At 40.1% G+C, this 23,790-nt stretch overlaps 1 protein-coding gene across 7 annotated transcripts in view; it reads left to right on the top strand.

The window, feature by feature from the left end:
- Nucleotides 1-23,790, top strand: part of LOC120542402 (serine/threonine-protein kinase BRSK2-like) — a 225,937-nt gene that overhangs the window by 190,412 nt on the left and 11,735 nt on the right. For 4 of the 7 annotated variants that reach the window (XM_039774850.1, XM_039774852.1, XM_039774855.1 and 1 more), the window contains exons 15-16: nucleotides 10,956-11,004; nucleotides 16,738-16,876. In XM_039774850.1, the coding sequence (XP_039630784.1) occupies nucleotides 10,956-11,004; nucleotides 16,738-16,876 (188 nt within the window). The remainder of the gene's footprint in view (nucleotides 1-10,955; nucleotides 11,005-16,737; nucleotides 16,877-23,790) is intronic. The other 3 variants (XM_039774851.1, XM_039774853.1, XM_039774856.1) reach the window with 1 other exon arrangement.

Below are 23,790 nucleotides of genomic sequence, written 5' to 3' on the forward strand. Positions count from 1 at the left end.
CAAGATCGTCAGCTAACATTTTCAAGTTTTATAATGCACTGGTGATGCCTCATCTAGAGTACTGTATAGAGTTTTGGTCTCCAGGCTACAAAACGAAGACAGCAGCACTAGAAAAGGTCCAGAGAAGAGCAACAAGGCTCATTCCAGTGATACTGAGGATGAATTATGAAGAAAAATTAAAGAGCTGTGCCTTCTCAGTTTAAGCAAAAGAAGATTAAGAGGTGATATGATTGAAATGTTTAAAATTATGATGGGAATTAGTACAGTGGATCAAGAATGTTATTTTAAAATGAATTCATCAAGAGCATGAGGACTCAGTTGGATCTTGTTAAAGGTACATTTCGCATAAACATTAGGAAGTTTTTCTTTACACAGAGAACCTTAGACACTTGGAATAAACTACCTAGTAGTGTGGTAGACAATAGGACTTTAGGGACTTTTAAAACTCAACTTGATGTTTTTTTAGAAGAATTAAGTGGATAGAACTGGCAAGCTTTGTTGGGCTTAATGGCCTGTTCTCTTCTAGATTGTTCTAATGTTCTAATGGATAATTATATAAGGCTGCAAAACAACTCGTGCAAATGACTGGAGTAAAACTCAGTGAAAGTGATGCAGTGTAGGAGGAACTAAAATGAAGCATATCATGCCATTCTGGGATTTGTTTCCAGAAAGCTTTATAACGCTAAGGAGTACATGATAGATAGATAGATAGATAGATAGATAGATAGATAGATAGATAGATAGATAGATAGATAGATAGATAGATAGATAGATAGATAGATAGATAGATAGATAGATAGATAGATAGATAGATAGATAGATAGATAGATAGATAGATAGATAGATAGATAGATAGATAGATAGATAGATACTTTATTAATCCCAAGGGGAAATTCACATAATCCAGCAGCAGTATACTGATACAAAGAAACAATATTAAAATCTTGTTTGGACATTAATGAGTGTATAAACCCATTTGTTATTTTCAACATTGTTCATTATTTGGACTTTTGCCGGAAGGAAAATGTGATTCCATGGGCCTTGGAAAATGGCACTTTTTTGCCATCTCCTCCATAAGTTGTTTTATCTCCTTTTGTGAAGTGTTGCGTCATTTTCGTTTGTTGTTCACCTTTGTTCTTTTCAGCAAGGAAGCCACTTCATGTTTTGAGTCCATTTATAGATTTTCAATTAGTAGATTAATTTAATTTGCTCTTTATTTTGTAGTTTTTCCCATGTTTTAATTGATTTTTTTTTAAATTACATTTTTTTTACTTTGCACATGTCTGATATGATAATATAACATCATTCACAGTTGAAATAAGTGGGATCAGCGTTCACTTTATCAACAGCCTGTGCTTTTCTGATATAGATGCTGAAGAGGAGCCAACAAATAAGTACTTTAAACCCATTCAATGTCAGATAATGAATGGTTTTGGGAAACACTTGCAAAACTCATTCATTCATTGAGTTCATCATGCCTATTTTTCACAGTATTGTTCATTATTCATTAAGAATGATTGTTTTTGTGAAATCCATATTAAGGAAAAATGCTCATTTATATGCATTATGGATTCATGTCTTGGTATAACCTCCCTGCTGGAAATGTGCTTTCATTTCATTGGCCAGATTGGGAAGATCATTTCAGTGTGAATGTGCAATAACCCTAAAGATAAATTGTTCATAAAACTGAAATCATAATTGAGTGAAGAGGCAGATTAGGGACACAATTGTTAGTATATTCATTGAAGCATAAAATAACTTCCACTTCTCTAGTCCAGATCTAAAAAGGTAACCTACCATGCTATATAACCAGACAACAATATGCACAGTAAATGGGTTATTGGCATTGTGTTTTCTTTTTATAGGCATTGTGTTTTCTTTTTCTTTATTTCTTTGTTATTTTGTATAACCATAATAGCCCTAATGAACAGGATTCATTCCTCGAAACCCATTGGCATTTTGGGTACTAAATAATTTTTATAAAGGATAAGTTTAGTGTTTTTCAAAATTGAAGTTATTTCTTCAAAATAATGGCATATATTTATTTAGTTCTAAAGTGAAGCATTTTCATAAATTTTTAAAATTCCTTGTCGGTTCTTGCAGTTTGCAATGGGGCTGTAAAATACTGGGGTCCAAAGATAAAAGAAAAAGTCTTAAAATTTACCATTTATATCCACTTTGAAACAGCAAAGGTTTAAATTTAAGAAAACATGCCTTCCATGTTTTTGAGATATCTTTGTGATAACAAAAGGAAATTAGAAATAAAGATTTTATCAGAGATTCTTGGTGCTATTTTCTAAGGTAATATAAGTTTCTTGCTCATTTGTCTGCTAGCATCAGCCCATCACTGAAGTTACACAAGCATGTTACACTGTTGTGGGTGTATGCCATGTGGCAGCGTGTTGAAAAGCACACAAAAGAGTTTCATTGTAATTTATACACATAATAAATCTGAACTGAACTGATTACACTGTATTGTATTTCTAATAAAAGACTTTTTCTTTTTCATGACATGCCTTGTGCACACACAATATAAAAACAAACTAAGAAAATGAAAAAGGCAGAGTGCGAGATAGAGTAAATTGAATGTCCACAAACCAATGATTTGGTAATAAAAGAATTGAGCACAGTGTCTTTGAGAGGTTAATTCACTGACATTTTTACCAATCAGTCTGTAAATAAACAAGGAGAACATATACACTCTGTACGGAACTTGGCACACTGAAGCAATAATGACAGCTCTGCACTATCCGTCTATGATAAAACATCTGTATTAAACCTACTAAATTTCCAACTGTTTAAACTTAGTGAATTGGCATTGCTAAAGTGGCCCTATTGTGTGTGTTTGTGTTTGTGTGTTTGTCTTGCGATTGACTGGCTCTCTGTCCAGGTGTTGTTCCTGCCTTACATCCTGTGTTTGCTGGGGTAGGCTCCATGGATCCTGGATAAGCAGGTTAGGAAGATGGATGAATAGATGCCCATCATATCTTGTTTACTTCATGTCAGTGGATTACATGCCATATGCACGCTGTCGCTCATTGAGGCACAAATGTGCATTTTCAATCCAGTGGCAACAGGCAGTATTTTAGAAAAATGAATAAGCATCCAAATATTGTTTAATCTTGGTAGAGTCTTAGGTGACCCTATTTTCCCATCTTATACTGATACTTAAACTTATTATGTACACTATATCAGATTACTTAAAATCCCAGATTTTTACCACAATGTCAAGTACAGTTCATCTCTTCCTCACTATCTCCCTTTTAAATTTAAAACACCAGGTAAAGGAACAGGCTGAAACTAAGATACAGATTTATTTATGTATTATAGACAATATGCTCATAAATAATAAGAAGAGTTAAAATGAATGTTGGCAGAAAAGTAATAATACAACCTGGGTAATAATCAGTTCATCTTGCTTAGACTCCCAGGTGGCTCACTGATTGATTAGTCTAGCCTTTTCTAGCATGGCCCATGATCCAGCATGGCCTCTGATTGAAATATACCCTGGGATCCTCCTTCATGGATTGTAAATGGCAAAGAGAGATAAAGAGGTAGAGAGGTTGAAGTTATACCAATTCCTGCCACGTGTCATGGACCAGTGGGATGTCGTGGTACAGACTGGCACTACATGTTTAATGGCCAGTCCTAAACAGACACACCTCAGTCCTCCAGCCCATTTCATAAACAAATCTTATTTCTCAGCAATTCTTTTGGCTGAATATCATACCGTTTTATCCAGCTAGATTGCCCTTTCATTTCAGACTAGCTGGTCAGTTTATGGCCTAACTGGGGGGAAAGGCCTTTAGAATATCATAGAATATATAGAATAGTATATCAGGCACAAAATTCTAACAAAGAACACTTGCAAAACCAGTTACAGCATTCCTCAAACTTTGGGGAGTTCACAATGACTTGATTAAAGAAAGGTGTTTTCTTTCTTTAAGTCACTAAGTAATTCTTAAGTTACAATTTACAGATAATTATCCATCCATCCATCCATTATCCAACCCGCTATATCCTAACTACAGGGTCATTGGGGTCTGCTGGAGCCAATCCCAGCCAACACAAGGTGCAAGACAGGAATCAAACCCCGGGCAGGGCACCAGCCCACCGCAGAGCCAGATAATTATCAAAATGTTAAATAGTAATCTGCATCACAAATATGAGCGATCATAAGTATGCTGTTTTCAGTTATTATTGTCTAGTTGTCTACAGAACAGAGACATTGACTCACATTTGGGCATCAACATTCAATAACAGCACTTCCTGAGGTGAATTCATGCCCACAGTGCTGAAAGGGGGTGGCAGAGGAAGACAAACTGGGTGACATGAAGTGGTCTCCTTTTAAAATGGATAAATCTCACAAAAATGTTTTTTTTTTTTGGCTTTTTAACCTTTTGAAAACATCATGGATATGCTATTGTGCAATATGTGTGCAAACTCAAGAAGAAGATCAATACTCAGTTACATTTTTGGTTTGTAAAATGGATGTATTCAGTAAGTTTTAAAGGTTTTCTTGATAACAGGACCTCAGGTATCCATACGCTCAATTATAAAACACAACAGAAGGCGAGTTATTTTTTAAAACTTACAAATGTGCTTTTACTTTATAATGCATATTCATGTGGCAAACTAATATATTCCATGATTGTGATGAAATTATTTTGACTTGGAAAATACTGAACTTACACTTTAAGAACACTGCCATATCACAGGCAGAAAAATAGAATGCAACTTTCCGTCAGTTTTCATGTTTCAAATTCAAATTTCCAGTTACGCAGAAGTATCAATATATTTTATTGCCCTTTTATTTGCCCTTTCTATGTACTTATGTTTTTGTAATATTTTTTTTGCCATCTCCTTTTTTTTCACATTACATATAGTATATACTGTATATATATATATATATATATATATATATATATATTGTCACAAGAACGAGACATTGACAGATAAAGAGTTGGGGCAGCCACCCGTATATTGTGGTATCCTGGCTGCAAAAGTCGTTTTCTTTAACAAAATACAGAGCACTGAAGTGCACACAACCGAGTCCAAAACAAGACTAAAGAAACAAAGGAAAAGGGGCAGGTTTTAAAGGGGAGACAGGAAGTGAGGTCGATGGATCTGGCACGTGGTCTTCCACCATTGGCTCAGAGCGGAGGTGACATCAGAGGGACTGGAGCTGGTGTGGCCGACTTCCATTGGCTCAGTCCCGAAGTGATGTCAGGAGATCCAGGTGAAATCCCCGGGATGGTCTACAGGCAAGGGAGAAAAGAGTCAGTGCACTCTGCCACACCCCGCATGCCTCCAACTGCCTTCACTCAAGCCCTTTAGCTGCCTCCCATGCGCACGTGTGACAAGGCCCCCTTAGCCCAGACCCGACGGGTCGGGCGACCCTAACCGAGAGGTCGTGAACCCGAGAAAGAGCATCAGCGTTGGCGTGGGAGAGCCCGACGATGAACGAGCGAAAACTTGTACGGCTGCAGGTCAAGAAACCACCGGGTGACCCGCGGATTCACTCCTTGTGGAGGGCCATCCACTGTAGGGGTGCATGGTCCGTGACAAGGGTGAATTCCCGCCCAACAGGTAGTACCTCAGCTGAGTAATCGCCATTTAATCGCCAGAGCCTCCCTCTCCACCGCAGCATACCTGGTCTCCCGTCCAACAGTTTCCGCTCAGGAACATGATGGGGTGCTCCACACCATCGACGCTTTGGCTCAGCACGGCGCCCAGGCCTGTGTCCGGCGTCCGCCTGGAGGATGAAAGGCAAAGAAAAGTTAGGTGCCATCAAAACAGGTGTGGACGTAAGGGCCTGCTTTAAGTCACTAAATGCAGCCTGTTTTTCAGTCCATACCACAATGTTCGGGCCCTCTTCTTTGTTAAATCAGTCAAGGCGCCGCTCTCCAAAACCGGGTACAAACCGGCGGTAGTACCCGCTAACCCGAAAGGCTTGGACTTGCCGCTTGGTTCATGGACGGGCCATTTCAGAATGGCATCAATTTTGGAGCACTGTGGCCTTACGGTACCCCACCCACCAGGTAGCCTAAATATTTGGCCTCGCTTAATCCAAGAAGCATTTCTGGGATTAATCCGAGCCCGCCTCACCAAGTGTCCGTAATACCGCTTGGACATGCTGTAGGTGTTCCTTCCATGTGCTGGAATAGATGACCACGCCATCCAGGTAGGCAGCACTGTATGAGTTATGAGGTCAAGCACTTTGTCCACCAGACGCTGAAAGGTTGCTGGAGCCCCGTAACCCAAATGGAAGGACACGATACTGCCAGTGTCCGCTAGGGGTACTAAACGCGTTTTTACCTTCGGAGTCCGTTAAAGGAACCTGCCAGTACCCTTTCGTCATGTCAAGTGTGGTCAGGTATTGAGCCTGTCCAAGCCTCTCGAGGAGGTCGCCCACGCGTGGCATTGGATAAGCATCAAATTGGGAGACTTGATTGCCGACGGAAGTCATTGCAGAACCTCCAACTTCCGTCAGGCTTACCGACGAGCACAATGGGGCTGGACCAGGGACTATAACTTTCCTCAATCACACCTAGCTCCAGCATGCGCTTGATCTCAAGCTCCACTTCAGCCTTTTTTGCCTCGGGAAGACGATACGGGCGTTCTCGACAACAACCCCGGCTCTGTCACGATGTTGTGCTCAATCAGAGAGGTCCTTCCGGGTTCTCACTGACTACCTCCCAACGGTCCGGATAACTGTTTCCAGCTCCTGCCGCTGTCTGGGACTTAAGTCCGTGCCGGGTTAAGGTCGTGTGTGTGAGCGAAGAGTGAGCGGGCTGGCCGGAGGAGGGATCGGGTCCCTGTCCTTCCACGGTTTCAGCAGGTTCACATGATAAACCCGCCCTTTGGCCGACGCATTGGGTTGACTCACCAAATAGTCACCAGTCCCTTCCTCTCCTTAACTTCAGAGGGGCCCTGCCAGTGGGCAAGCAATTTAGAGTGGGAGGTAGGCACTAGGACCATGACCCGATCTCCGGGCGGAACTCCCAAGAGACGTGCGCGGTTGTAGTACCGGCCTGTGCTGCTTGAGCCTCCTCCATGTGACTTTTAAGGACAGGCCAATTTTTCCAAATCTATCGCAGAATGCGCGATATACTCCAGTATGTTTGTGGAGGGAAGAGCCTCTTCTTCCCAGCCTTCTTTCAAAATATCTAATATGCCCCGAGGTTGTCGCCCGTATAGTAGTTCAAAAGGGGAGAACCCCGTGGAGGCTTGTGGGACTTCCCGATAGGCAAAAAGGACGAGGGGGAGGAGCTGATCCCAGTTCCTTCCATCCTCGCTGACCACCTTACGCAGCATTTGCTTGAGAGTTTGATTAAACCTCTCTACTAATCCGCCGGTTTGAGGATGATACACCGAGGTCTTTAAATGCTTTATTTTCAGTAATCTGGCAGTCTCCTTGAACGTTTCCGAGGTGAAGGGGGTCCCCTGGTCTGTCAAGACTTCTTTGGGGATCCCCACGCCAATACCCCTAGTAATTCCCCGCGATGGCTTTAGAGGTAGCTGAGCGCAACGGAACAGCTTCGGGTATCGTAGCGTAATCCACGAGGACTAAAATGTACTTGTGTCCTCGGCTGAGGGCTCCAGGGTCCCACCAGGTCGACCCCATTCTGTGGAAGGGAACGCCAATCAGTGGAATAGGAATGAGAGGAGCACGGTCCCTCCTAGGAATTTGTCGCAGTTGACACTCCGGCAGGAAGCGCAAAAGCGGCTAACCTCCTCATTAATTCCTGGCCAGTAGAAACGGAGCTTGATCCGCTCCAGAGTTTTTTCGGTGCCCAGGTGGCCACCTAGGAGGTGGGCGTGTGCTAGCTCACAGACCTGCCGCCGAAGGTACGCTGCACTAGCAGCAGCCTCGCCTCCTGCCCGCCATGCATTGCTACACGGTAAAGGAGGTCATTATCTAGCACAAAGTAGGGGCCCTGTGGCATCGACTGATTAGTGCGCTGGCCATTGACAAGGACCACTGCATTTTTACAAACTTCAGGGAGTCATCATTCCATTGCTCCCTTCTAAAAGAAGCCGGCGCTTTTAAATTGGAACCGCAACACGGAGAGAGGGTCAGCGCCGACCTCAATGGGCGTGGTTTCTCCCGCCGCCGGCGCTGGTGGATGACGGTTAGCCCGCGACGCCCGGAGTTGCCACGCCAGTCAGGGCGACTGCTTCGCTCTCTCTGCCGGCTGATTACACGGCGTGGAGGCAGCTTGAGACGGGTTATCTCCGCCCATAACGAGGCCCAAATTAACCCCGGAGTGGTATGTGTCTCACCGCTTTTGATTTTAGACCAGTCCCGCCCTAGTATCACCGGGTGTGGAGGATCAGGTAGGACGGCTACGGTGAGCTTACTTAACTGACCCTCCGTAACTGATGACACAGCGGCGGACCTGTACCAGCGGATGTCTCCGTGGACACAGGTTATACCGGTCTTAAAATTTAGCCACTGTTGCGGTTGCACAAAGCGGCGGGCAACAATTGAAATGTTGCTGCCGGAGTCGAACAAACCTGTGGTCTTGTGTCCGCTGGACGATCACCACGCCAGTATGTGGGACCGCCAACGGATTAGCCAGAGCACACCAACCCTCCTCACCCTCCACCTGCATTCCTCCTTGCCTCCAAGCGGTTTGCGCGCCCGCGGCCCCGCGGACGCCAATACGGGCTACGGATTGTACAGGGGGGGGCTAGGTCTTGGAACGCACTCGCTGAGTTTGACATGAGGACGGTTCTGCTCCCCTAGAGTGTGAGGCCGCCTCTGCGTCTCCATAAGCTCTATGAGCTCAGCCATGTTCTTGAACCGCCGCCCCAAACCGCTGGGTGAAGCCACGGGGAAGCGCTTCCAGGAGCAGATAGCAAGCTACCTGCTCTATTATTTGGTAGGGCGTGTTTTCAAATGGCCGTAGCCAATGCCCTACCATTGCCCATAAGGACCAGGCTTGTTTGTTGGTTGGCCGTCAGGGTCCAACCTCCATGTTTTTATTTTATTCACCTGCCAGTCTGGGGCACCCCTAGGTGGTAAATGGGGCTTTGGTTTCGCAGGGAGGCAGGCACTCTCCCCAAGAGAGCATACTGAGTCCCTTTTGCCGCCCCCCTCCAGGGCAGCCCAATTCTGTGAGCCCCACCCGCACACTCCCTGGCCACTCCAGATGGGCTAGTTATGAGTGCCGGGAGCGGAGCCCGCACCGGGTCACGCCGAACCACGGGCACCCTCCCCGCCTGAATACTCGGCCCCGGTACGCTCCCACCTGGGTATATTGCAGGTCCTGTCCCCTTCTCCTCCGGGACTTCTCCATCCTGCCGACTACGCCACTGTCACAAGAACGAGACATTGACAGATAAAGAGTTGGGGCAGCCACCCGTATATTGTGGTATCCTGGCTGCAAAAGTCGTTTTTCTTTAACAAAATACAGAGCACTGAAGTGCACACAACCGAGTCCAAAACAAGACTAAAGAAACAAAGGAAAAGGGGCAGGTTTTAAAGGGGGAGACAGGAAGTGAGGTCGTATGGATCTGGCACGTGGTCTTCCACCATTGGCTCAGAGCGGAGGTGACATCAGAGGGACTGGAGCTGGTGTGGCCGACTTCCATTGGCTCAGTCCCGGAAGTGATGTCAGGAGATCCAGGTGAAATCCCCGGGATGGTCTACAGGCAAGGGAGAAAAGAGTCAGTGCACTCTGCCACACCCCGCATGCCTCCAACTGCCTTCACTCAAGCCCTTTAGCTGCCTCCCATGCGCACGTGTGTGACAGTATATATATATATATACAGTCAAGTTGATTCTGTATTAGATGCATACTTTGGAGTTAACCTTTCTATTTCTAATTATACTGTTTCATGGTATATTTTTTCATTAGTTTCAACTTCTGGTTATTGTTTTCGTATTGCTTTTTATTTTGCATACACAACAATATAAACATGCAGTTGCCAGATCTTAATCCAGCTGAGAGATACTGAAGTATTGTTTGTATAGAATTTTTTCCACCACCATTATACCAACACCAAAAAGAAGAATTTTTTATAGGAAGTTTGTGTTGTCCAAATTAATTTCAGGCATTTACAAAATTAATGTTAATGGGCACCAAAGTTGTAAGTTGTTCTGCCAGCCTCTGCTATTCCAATGATCAACATGTTTCCTTTATTCTGCCTGGAACCTGCATATATGTTACTGCAAAGCTTTAACTGTTCACTATAAAAACAAAGCCTTTGTAAGTATCACAAAACACTGAGCCTATGTAACATTAGTTGAAAAAAGATACAATGTTTGCTACTGGTTTGCAGCATGCATGTGGATAGTATAGTGAATTGCCAAAAACTGGCCCAATATATAAATCATACATACACATTCAAGAACAAAGCAAACATTTTACTATATACAGTATTCTAAGGAAGAGACCAGTTGTACAAGTATTTTAAATTCAAGCTAACACACAGAAATGCCCACTTCTCTGGTTTGAATATAACATGAAACACAAATAAATTTGAACAATATGTGCTATGATTGTGCAGCTCATTTTCTTATATCACACTTGCCAAAGGGGATCCAAATTGGTGTGCTCAATGGCAAATCCATGCCCAACTTTACAGCTAATAATTATGTACATTTTCTCCTGTTTCATTGACAGCAGGCGCCCTGAGCTCTCTGCAGATTAAATGTAAACATTTAGTGGTTTTGTATCAATTTTGTTTAAAAGTCATCTGAACACCAAGTTGGTTAGTGGTAATTCTGAATACATAAGAGTTGTGAAATTGTGTATAAAGGTTTTGAAAGGTTCCTCACTCATAGACTTTCATCATTCTTGATTGCAAATGTATTTTTTAAATACAGAGATAAGCAGGAATATTTATGAAATGGATTTCCTGACTACATTTATGTTAACATTACAATGCAAAATGTTAGCTAATGAAACAACATTTGCACTTCTCTTTTTTTATTTTTTTTACAGTTCCAACATCTGAGGATATGTCTAGCTTGACACCAGAATCCTCTCCAGAGTGAGTACTGCATATGTCTTCAAATTAGCTTTTTGTTAACCATTCATGTAGTTTCTCTGTTTCATCATTTAAACTTTATCTTTGACACAACATAATCTGGCTTCCCAGTTACTCTTACTGCTGTAAAGAAGTGTTTTTCGGCATCTTCTTTGCCACAACACAATATCTCCACGCACATATACTCATACATGTTAAGGTCTTTAAAAATAATTTTTTTGAAAATACCAAATAAATAGCAATAAACCTTCTGTTCTTTTTAAACTTGTTACATTATTCTAGGTATCTTGTTAGCTCAGGATGGTGCAAGACTGTGATACACCTCTTGTACCTAAAATGAGAATTGCTAAGGAAGAAGAAGATTGAATCAAAGTTCATTATAGCTCAGTTTAATTCAATCAATTCTTTTGACAGCTTCTTTGTTATGATTGGATATGCGTGGTGCTCATGGGCTAAAGTCAAGGTACTCCAAGTGGATTAACTGTGTCTGTAGTTCTATGAAAAAGTAAATGTCCACTTTCTGTGATTCTAATAATAAAATTGTGAAAAAAGTAATTATATACATTTTGTGCTTCTAATAATACAGTGTGGCTAAGTGAACTAAAAGAATCACATTTTCATGTTTATTGAATTTTTCATTAAACAAATCATACATCATTAAATGTTACACCAGGTAAAGTATAATCTTGGGGCAGTTGTCTGACTCCTTAGGTAAATGTCACCAACCATAGACTGTATAAACTATATGATGCATATGGCTCTTATCACAATGAAGTTCTGAAAAACAGATTTCTTGTGGTATGTCGAGAAATCTTTCAACAGCCATTTGGAAGATATTTATAAAATGCCTTTAAAATATATGCTTGGTATTTTTTAGGACAGGGTTCATCTTGGTTAAAACAGTTTTCATTAGTGCACTATGAGTAAAAAGTCTGTTAAAAAGGATTTGTAAAAGAGTGGATAGGTGGAAACTAGAGCTGCTGATTAATCACAATTAACTTGTATGATTAACGCATAAAAAAATTTCCAGATTGCATTTTTTAACTCTACCCCTAAATACATTAATTTAATCACATTAAAAATCACATTTTACACTATAACATCCAGAGCAAGATATAGTCATATCTGCTAATTCAAGTCTGCTTGTGAAAAGCAACAGGTTGTCAAGGTATTGGTTTGTGGGAAAGACAGAATGTCAGTGGGTCAGCCCTGTCTCTGGCAACAAATGTATTTGCTATCAAGCTTTTTTGATTGCCCATGGAGGGATATCTGATCTGAAGCAGCACGGTGCAGGTGCTAGCCATGCCCAAGCAGCTAAAGAGCAGGTAACGCAGAGAGGAATTCCTTGGTTCCTTATACCTCAATCAGACTTTGCCCAGTGAAGACATTGTACTGTATATTGCTGATGTTGAATTACTTGTACGTTCCATAATATACACAATATTATAACCTACAATAGCCTATATTATACCAATAAAACCAATAAAATTAGGCAATAGTGGAAACTGATCATGTAATATTTCCATAGACTTGGGCTGAAGGTTAATATAGTTAGACTTATTTTAAAATAATGATATACAGTATTCTAGGACAATACAAAATTTAAAACAGATAGATAATCCTAACAGATATGTATTTGGAACTTTTTTAGTCTGTTCTTTACCAATTAAAAGCCTAATCTATATATATATATATATATATTTCAGTGTAATTAATGACTTCTCCTCTCTAGGTAACAGCTGTGGAGTTGACTTGTGTGTATCTATCATGTAGTTAAACACAACCTGAGCTATAGTAGCACTGATCGTGCACTAAAGCTGAACCATGGTTTTATGCTTCTGTTTTGTAAACTGTAATTTTTGGTGTAAATGTTGTGCTTTTGGTTTGTTGTCTTGCAACATAGCAGTCCAGAGCATACTGTGGACGCTAGGTAGCACTGTTGTCCCTTTAAACCCAACAGACAGACCCTCAGGAGACAGGGTAAAAGCACTCAGAAGTATTTTAATTCTCTTTTCTTCTATAAATAGTGCCCTTAAGCACCACAGCCACAATTAATACAAGTAAATACAATAATCAACACAATTATCTCTCTCTTTTCTCCTCCACACCTCCCAGCAAGTTTTGTCCACCTCCACCCAACTCTGGCTTGCTTGCTGGGTTCCCAACAGTTCTGTAAATCAGTGGTCCCCAACCTTTTTGACACCAAGGATCACTTTACTAGAAGCAAATTGTTGTTCGATTCGGGGCTGGTACGTAAGGCAGTTTTATACACAATGTACCTACCATTTCTATTATTATTAAGTTATAATATCGTAATAGAAATTATACAACTTACCATAATTCAGAATCAGTGGGAACCCTGAACTTGTTTTCCTGCAACCAGACAATCCCATTTGGGGACGATGGAAGACAGTGACACATGAAGTGTGTTGCTTATGTTCTGTCTACTCCGTAATCTTATTTTGGTTGCTGTCACTGCAAAAAATGCTGTCTTACAAAGATAGGATGTTGGAAAAGGAAGCAGACTTTTCAGTGCTTTTGTGGCAACCTCAGGATATTCTGCCTTGACTTAAATCCAAAACATATGGAGATCTAAAGTTGTCCCAAACATACTTTTAAGGCCACAATCATTTGCAGCCTCAAGCAGTTGATCCTCTTCAAGCACAGACAAAGTTGATTCACCTGGCTTATTCACAAATGAGTCATAGATCCATTCCTTCCTATTTCAGGCCCTGGCTTGGTATCTTTAACAACCTCTGCTAATGTTTGAAACATATCAAAAATCCCAATGTTCACTCGTCGGCCCCATAAATCAAGTTTGGCTTAGAATGCAGCCACTTTATCTGCCAACTTGAACAACGGGTATCTTCTGCCTCTGCCCCACGTGCTGCTGCTCCATTGCTGCCTCAGATTTTCCTCCTCAGGCTCTTCCAGCCTGGCTGGATACTGAGCCTGCAGAGTGGGTAAAGGTGGGGTGCCCAATACTGCCTGTTCATATTGTGAGGTTTCTGAACTCTTTTGGGAACCCCCAACCCAATGGGAACGTCATGCTGAAGTGCGTCCCAAAGCGTGATTGCTTTGCAGTAGAGCAGTGAGCCTGCTGTTGCCCTGGCAACAGATCAACAGTCTTAAACAGGATGCTCTTCGGCATGTTGTCCCATTGATGGAGGTCCCAAGAGAGTTTAGAAACCTCACATTTTCTTGAATGAGTGCCACATTGAAAGGAATATTTCTTGAATGAGCATCACTGAACCACATAAAAACTGTCTTCAAATGCAGCAGTTCACATACATTTGCAACCCGAGATTTTTCTTCTTTTTTGCATATAACAAAGACATATGCATTGCATTTGTCATTCCAACAGATTGCACATCACAAACATAAACATTGTTATCGTTTTTTCATGTCTGCCGTTTCTATAGGAGGATGATAATGAGTTAAATTTCAATGGATGTTTTTCAAATGTTGATTCGCAATAAGCAACAGATATAACTGAAAACCACAGAAAACAAAAACAGCAAAAAAAAAAATATGAGGAAAGTTCAAAGAAAGAAATTTTTTTTACAATGTTTCTGTTTGGGGATCATTGTGCAAATGTGCACAACTGAGCTGCGACCACAGATCTAACTTCTCTATGGATAATTCATTCAAGCATTTCCAGGTCACTTGGTTGTAATGAAAGTATCTGCTGAATGTACTTTGTAGTAACAAGATTTCTACAGACTCGTGTCATATGGGGAAACTGTTGGGACCACAAAAATACTTGTTTTTGTAACTTGTTGTAATACTCTCTCACCTCGGCCCCTCTCCTCTCTCTGCGCCACTGCAAATCCCCACCCACCTAGCGTTCTGAAAAGTGTCCTCAGTGAAGGGGCAGCGATCTTACCGTAGCCCTTCACTGAGTAAGTCAGTGTTGCCTGCATTTCTCTCATGGCCCGGCTGTCAGATGGCTGTGGCCCGCTAGTGGACCGGGGGTTGGGGACTGGTGCTGTGAATAGTCCTTGATCCAGAAGTGCTTCTGTTCTTCCTTCCATGACTTGCCAGCACTTCTGGGTCAGATGGAGAACCCAAGTTCTTTAATCAGCCCAAAAGTACTTTGGGGCTTCTATCCTTGTGACTTTCTAGTACTTCTGGGCTATAAGGGAAGTATAACTCCCCAGGTCCTTTCATTGCACCCACAGTACCCAACAGGGCTGAAAAACTGAACCCCAAGTCCCAGGATGCCTGTGGGAATCCGGGGTACTGCTACACTCCAGGGGAGCTGCGTTTTGGGGGAGACAGTGTCCAAAAGTAGCTGCCTTCCCCCATCCTTCCCTTTCAGGGGCATCCCGGCTGGGCTGAGCTGCTGGCCGTTTCTCACATTACATATTAGTTTTCCCAAATATTACATCAACCCCAGAGAGTCGGGGGGTGGGGAGTATGTTAGGTGGTCGTTCAGCATTATTTCTGTTACACAAAACTGTTCAATTAACTAGTTGCAGTAATTTAATATGCTTATGCAAGCGATTATTAACATGGCTTTTCTATTTGAAATTAATCATTAATTTCTGCTTTATAGAAAAATGAAAAAGGAAATGAGCCTAGAATCCAAAATATAATATGTTTAACTGTAATGAAACGTTTCCATCAATGTTTTATACTGCCTAAAAAATAAGTCTTAGACCTTATCTTAATGATACTCAAATCAGTAACTGAAATGGTTTGTCTTAGATATTCTGCTAATTCAGCCTGTTCTGATTTATTTTATTTTGCTCAAAATATTCCTCCATATTGGAATGGAGCACTTACAACAAAATCAATTAGGTTTAAAAAAAATAACATATAAATTATGATGAAAAAATACAGGTATTATTCCCTATTGGTAAAATTCACATCATCACTTTGTATGTTATAATGTATACTTTCTTAAAAGTACAGTTATTGTATAATATCTCATTATTTGAAATGTGACTTTTGTATTATAATTACACTTTCCTCAAATTCTAATGTGGCATTTCAACTTCTTGGGTTTTGTAAGGACATACAATATATGGTTTGCTGAACATAGAAAACACTATTTAATCATTGTAGATAACCAGCCATTTCTTATATTTCTTCAGAGAACATTATATTTAAAAATGTAGTTTGTCAACATTAATTTTCATTTCTAGGATATACATTCTACTGTGCCAAGGTTTGAGTCATGGTTCAACACAAAGTCTGCTTTATCACCAGTGATAGATTGGTTTGCTCTGTAAATGCAATGAAATACACACTTTGAATGTCAAACTTCAGGATGCTGTCTCCTTTATGAAGGTTAAGACTGTAATAGCCCACTCTAAGGCAACAAATGGTAAAGGAAGCAAGTTTAGTTGTTATCTCAGAAAGACTAGGAACACTACTATATGCTGTAAGTCCTAAGACAGTAAAACAATGTATTTATTCTGTAAATTAAAGAGAACCGGTAAAGTTTAAAACAAAATAATGAACTATTACACTAAATGCTGAATAACTTCCATATAGTATAAAAGTATATGATAATACAGTATATAATTGTCATATGCAAGATGTGAATACTTCATTTATATTTTAGGGATATCCCTCTAGTTTTAGGCTATCCTATTTATTTCATTGTTTTCTTATATAATAATAACTTCAAGTAGCAGTTCTGTTAGGTCTGCTGAACTTCAGAAGAATATAAACTTGAAAAGAGTGACATTTCAAACAGATAATATGTCTTTTATCTGATTTTGTCAGTTTTTGTCCCGATAGGTTGGCAAAGCGGTCATGGTTTGGAAATTTTATCAATTTGGAGAAGGAAGAACAAATTTTTGTTGTGATCCGAGACAAGCCTCTCAGTTCAATAAAAGCAGATATTGTTCATGCCTTTCTCTCGGTAAGTATCTTAACAGCTGTCATTATCTGACCATTCGGAGTTGTAAGGTTGTCTTTGATATTGTTTCTTTCTTTGTTTACTGTTCTTTAGATATTAACAATACTCATGGAAACTGAGCTGCCATTTTCTGCAGACTGCGTTATTGTATGTTGTTTCAAAATCTATTCATTTGATTGAGCTTCTAATTTCAGTTAAAACATGTTTTATAAGTAAAACAAAATTCAAATGTAATTATAGTCTATAGTTTAATATATTCCAATATCCATCCATCCATTTTCCAACCCGCTGAATCCAAACACAGGGTCACGGGGGTCTGCTGGAGCCAATCCCAGCCAACACAGGGCACAAGGCAGGAACCAATCCTGGGCAGGGTGCCAACCCACCGCAGGACACACGCAAACACACCCACACACCAAGCACACACTAGGGCCAATTTAGAATTGCCAATCCACCTAACCTGTATGTCTTTGGACTGTAGGAGGAAACCGGAGCGCCCGGAGGAAACCCACGCAGACACGGGGAGAACATGTAAACTCCACGCAGGGAGATATTCCAATATGAAAAGTCCTATATCTGCCTGCTTTCTTGTCATTTTCAGATAATATATTTTATGTAATTTTGTTTTATTTTGGTAGTGTAAGCATCTTTGTTTTTCTTCAGTAGTCAGAAATTTTTTCTTAGACAGATGCATATTAGGGATGCCTTTTTACTAATCTCTTGAAGGAATGTACTTAACATCTGTGATGAAATGCCTATAGTTTAAATAAAGTAGTTCTTATATCTTTTAGATTTTAGGGAGGGATATCTTGATGCACTGTTTTTAACATGTATGATGTAGTCCCAATTTCTCTGGTCTCACAATCCAAAAATATTAATTCTTTTTCAGGGTTACTCAGCCTTTTTCAGAAACTGTTTGTGTTGGTCATAATTATCAAGAACATAAACATGTTAAAATAAGCTAGTAAACAATGCATCTCATTGCCCTCATTCCTCTGTTGTATGACACATAAGAGGTTGGTGTGAGCTATATTCCATTTCAGCTAAGAGCTAGTAATTATTTCTGTGCACATTTTGCTAGGTGACTAGCTGATAACTCAAGACAAATGTTATTCAATGTTATTGAGTTATCAGGCAAAGACATTTCTGGATTTCCCAAAATAGACCCTAATTAAGGGTGATTAGAATGATAGTATTAAACAGGGCTACATTTATTATTATTATTACTTATTATTTTCGGTATAGCAGATTATTACAATGATGCCTGAAAAAGAGGAAACAGATGAGCGAATCTCCACTGAGTTTGCTTTGCCATGAGTTTTAAGTGTCTCTGAAGGCTACAGTGGACTGATTATTGTGGCCAAGTATGTGATGTGACCTGAGGTAGCATGCTAACCACTTCACCATCTTGCCTCAATCAACAAAAGACTCAGACTGAACAAATACCACAAACAAAATACAACAAACGTCCATAAACTAGCAATAAGTAAATAAAATATAAATTATTGCATTGACAGAGTTCCAAAGTGGGACTGTCTTTTTTGTTTTCCTTGTATCTGTGCAGATGTTTTGTACTTTCTTCTTCTAGCAAGAACAAAGAAACACCTTGTAAATAGTGAAAGATCTTTTGTCTTTATTATTTAACAGTATGTCCTGTGTTTTCTGATGAGAGAGAGGTAATTCTCCTTTAAGGCTTGTTTTGGGATTGCAGCTGTGCACATGGCTAATTTGCATGCATATTTAGTCATGTGGTGCTGTGCTGCACATAGTTTTATGGTATAGATCAGATGGTAGTGTTCATAACATTCTCATTTTGATCAGCTAATGTACCCTTCAAATGAAAATACATTAAGTTTTTTGTTTATTTATTTAACACATGCAGGATGAAAATCCAGCAGTGTTTCTCAACCTTTGTGGCTTTAGGACCCACTTTTACCTTTTTAACTTCACTGACCACCAACATACAACCATGGAAGGGGGAAGGGGGTTCTGAGGAGGAGCTGAAACAACCATCAGTGAAAGAGCAGGTTTCCCCTTGGTGAAACGGGTGCAGTTAGAGATTGGCAAAATATAACCCAGTAATGGCAAGTACTTTGAAGGATGGGGGAAAGGGTGGTTTCAGCATAGGCATTTTTTTGTCCTGTCATGTGCTTGAAAACCAGTGATAGCCATGTTGGTAACAATCTTACAGTAGACATGCATAAAGGTTTTGCACGTGGCTACTATAGCTCTGTAATGTCACACACGTCTCACAAAGCATCATGGGGCACTTGGAAAAAATGTTTGCCTAAGCGAATTTCCAGAAAAGGTATTTGGCGAACACAGCATATTCCCTATGAAAAACACTTTGGCAAATTCCTCCAATCAGCACTAATCAGCAATATCTAACTCTATTCACCATACAATTATTTTCATAGCTTGCATAAAATGTTAGTTTAATAAGTTGCTGAAACTATTCTAGAAGAATAGCAATAATGAGGGAGCAGCACCTAAAATATACCTCATGCTGTGCAGATTAAAATGTTGCCTATAGCAGGACTTCCCTACATTGTCTAAAACAACTCTATCAGCTGTATCTTAGATTGCACTTAATACATTAACATTCTCTAATAAATTTTCATCAGACAAATATAGAGCTTAGTCCTGCAGACCACTACAGTACATCATTTGTAAAGTAACATATACATGCCAACTGTCATCTTGTCTTTTTCTTCATTCATCCTCAAAGAGCTCTCTTCCATTCTACTTTTCTTTTTTTTGCATTTTTTCTTTCAGCTTTTATTAATTTTCTTTACAGGATTTTCAAGACCTCCTACTTAAATATTATGTCCTCATTCAATATAAATAGCAACATACTTGAAACAGATTTCTGTTGATGCCCCTCCTTGAGCCCAAACCATTCGGTATCTTTTACATTTTTAAATTACTGTAGCTAAAATAGTATATTGTAGTGTTTCTCCTATATAGATTGTTATTTGGTGTGGTCGCAGTCTCTTTTTATATTTATATCTGTTAGTTCATATAACATATAAAACTGAATCCATTACTCTCTCTCAGCCGCAATACTCTTTTTGTTTGCTTATACATTAATATTACAGCAGACACTAACCATTTATTCACAATTTTTTTTTGTTTTTTTGACAATGTGACATTTCAAATAACATGATCCAAAGCCTTATTCTATGTTACACCTCAAAGAAAGGATATATAATGTTGCATATACATTAACATGAAACAGAGTAATTCATTTAGAGATGTATTTTACCAACTCTGTCTCTGTATGTGTTATAGTTTTCCATTTCAGTTCTGAGAAAATATGTTGCAATCTGCTTTAAGCAAATAGCTTTGAGTAGACAAGCACTTTAACAGAATCAAAGCAGATTTAGCTGGCGTATTTATAAATGATCTAAAATTGCAAAATGATATGTGTATAATTATATATTGTTACAGTAATGCCTTGTTTAAATGAGAGTAACAAGCTACCATCTTTTAAATTGTTTGATTCTACAACTTTTATTTTCTACTGCACTTTTTATGGCAAACACTCCCAAGTGTGTAATGTAATAACATTCATACCTTTGTATATAAACTACACATATGCTCCTGAGGGAAATCAGAGGAGACCAGAGAAGAGAACTGGGTGGGAAAGAGGGAGCAGAGGTGACAGCAGGAGGACACAGTAGGAGAAAAAGGAATGACCAGAGAGAACTAAACAAAAAAGTGGTCATATGTGTGTGGTGGAGTGACAGTTGCATGTATGGGTGTGCAGTTCCAGTTCCAGCAGTTTGCCAGCTTTGTGAGTTAGTGGGGTGAAGAACTGTATCAGATTGAAAGAGGAAAGAAGATAAAGGAATTCTGTAGCAGAAGGACTGTACAATTGGATGTTTAAGCACCCAAGGATTAGAATTGGACTACTGTCATTTGGTAGGGAGGAGAGCAAAATGTGCTGCGTGAGCACCTACACCACATTTTTTTTCTTTTCAAAATGTTAAAATTTCATGAATAGGTGTGGTTCAAAGAAACAGCTAAAATATCATGTTTTTTTGTTCTCTCCTTATTTTTGAGTTTCCATTGAATGTATTACCTGCCTCGCTCTTGCCTGCGTCTGCGAGTCAATAAATATAATGCTATCTCTCTGTTTGACTGTTTTATATATGGAAAGGCTGTTGTTTCATTACTATGCTAATCAATGATCATAATACATATGCCTGTGTATATTATACATATACAGTATTGTTTTATGAATTGCATTATTTGTAGTAGTTCTAAATTATGTATTTACATATACAGTACATGCTTTTTCTTGTCTGTAACAATCTGTATGATGTATATGGATGTTTTTTTATAACATTTCCAAGCGTAGGAAGTATTGTATTTACAGTTGGACCGATTGTATTCTGCATCCAGTGTTCTTTTAACAAGTTTTCGAATCTTTCCTTCTCTTTGGAATTGATTGGAACTTAATGGAGTCAAGCTTGAAATTATTAGGAGGCAGTAATATTTTGGTGGAAACTGAGCCATTTTAAATACCCAACAAAGCCTACTTTCAGCTTCAGTCTGAATAAACAGTGAAGTAACATCTCCCTATTCAAATTTGGCATTATAGAATCACACAGATTTTTATTTCATTAATTAATATTTTATTATTCTATGACTAATTTCTGCTCACAAAGTTAATATGGTTGTACATATTGCTGCAAATAATATTAACATGGGGCAGTCAACCATATAACATGCCCTGGCTGCAAATGGGTAATTTTGCTGAGATATTCACAGATCTGAGTCCAAAACAGAAGTGATTTGATGGTGAAAGTATGTCGGCTTTAAAGGCCGGTGCAGGAACTGAAGTCATCGGCCCCAGAACCAAAACTGATGTTATCGGGACTGGAAGTGACATCATCAGTGGCGTCATCAATGGCGCCGGTACCGGAAGCGTCGTCGTCAATGGCGCGAGTACTGGAAGTGACTTCATCAATGGCACCGGTACTGGAAGTGGTGTCATCAATGGCACCGGGACCTAGTGGGATTTCCCGTGGATGGTCTGCAGGGAATTGAGAGAGAAAGTCAGTGCAGCTCACTATCCCATGGTCTGGTGTGGTACTACTATTATTCCGGCCCTTTATCTGCTTCCCAATCACATGTGTGTGACAATATATAAATGAAAGATAAATGCCCTAAACATTGAATATCTATTATTGTAATTAGGAAGCTCGATTCATCTGCTGAACAAAAAACTATAAACTCAAACTGAAAATAAAATGGCCAGTAATGCAGTGTACCCCATATACGAACACTGAATAATTTGCACAAAATAAAATCATGAAGGCTGCTATTTTTATTTCTGCTGTGAGACTCGCCCGGACACCACCAGTCGGAGACCACATCTTTATAAAAATCACACGTTTATTTTTCATTAAATAAACACAGTCCCAAAACACCACACAATGCATAAAGCAATAATCACCCAATAATCTTTCTTTCTCTCAGTCCTTGGCCGCCAATCTCCTCCTGGGAGCTTCGTCCTGCTCCCTCTCCCGACTCTAGCTCCCAGATTGCTGGGAGGCGGCGCCTTTTATTCCTGCCCGGATGTGCTCCTGGTGGCTGATGACGATCTTCCGGCAGCACTTCCTGGTGTGGCGGAAGTGCTGCCCTTTGCCCCGGAAGCACTCCAGGCGTTCCTGGCAGGTTCCTCCGCCATCTTGACAAGTGTGGCGGAAGTAATGTTCTCTCAGGTTCTAGGAGGCTTAAGATGCCCCCTGGTGGTGGCCACGGGTCCCAACGAGTTGGAAAGTCTCTCCTCCTCTCCCGTGGTCCTCTCCTGCTCCAGGACGGTTGTGTCCTCCTGACCCGGAAGCTTTTACTGCCACCTTCCGGACCTTCTAGGCGTCCCGGCCGGGTAAGAACCCCAGCCGTCTGTGACACTGCTTATAATGTTTCAGTACCAGAGACCGCATTAAATCAGGTGTGATATGAATTACTGATTAGTTTAGTTATTTTACCACTGACAAAGTACAAGTATTTTTATAGCTCAAGGAAAGTAAGTAAAAGTGTGTTTTGTAATATGGTATGTCTCTGCAGCTGCTATCTCTTTCCACCTGCCGTTTGCTTGCTTATACAGTATACAATGGAATAGCAAACACTTTATGGAACTTTGCTTAGTGGTGACCCATTTTTTCAGGCAGCAGGAAGGTGCATTGCAGGCACCACGCATGTCTAAGTGGCCTTTTCATATGAAGTAACATGTTATATCATCAGATGTTGTACTGCGTGAACTAGTATCCCAGGTAAAACCAAACAATTTGCAAACAGCATTGCTAATTCTTTCTGTTCCAAATAATTCTGCTGTATGTTCTCATGCTTATTACTACCAGGAACATAGGTAGACATGCTTAACAAGTGTGCTGGACATTTGGTGGGTTTTATTTAATGTTCAGCATTACATTTGATATGTGTAAAAGTGGGTATTTGATACACTTGTCAAAGTTCTTCAGTTAGGGTATTTAAATGTAACCTGTGTGCTACTTGGCAATTTGCCATATGTTCAAAGTGTCAGGACTACAGACAGGGATAGTCAGATTGTTTTTTATTTGCTTTTTCATTTTGCTTGCACATGGTGCTGGCAAATGAAAACAGCAGGGCAGAAATTTGGCAAAAAGTTGTTGGACAAAAGATTAGTGAAAACATGATAAAAAAAACTAAGCAAAAGCCAGAAATACTAAAATACCAATTGTCTGAGCACACAACTTTATGCAAAATCAAATTTTGTAAAAGAAGTCCTAACTACCTAATCAGATTTGAAATCAATACTGAATGATAGGCTAATTTTGCACACCATTGTCTTTCATGGGCAGGGAATAATATGACCACAGTGTCACATGAACAGCAACTTACATAGTAATCTTTAATTAATATAGCCA

The sequence above is a fragment of the Polypterus senegalus genome, chromosome 13 (assembly GCF_016835505.1).
Source record: "Polypterus senegalus isolate Bchr_013 chromosome 13, ASM1683550v1, whole genome shotgun sequence".
In the NCBI taxonomy this organism is placed as follows: domain Eukaryota; kingdom Metazoa; phylum Chordata; class Cladistia; order Polypteriformes; family Polypteridae; genus Polypterus; species Polypterus senegalus.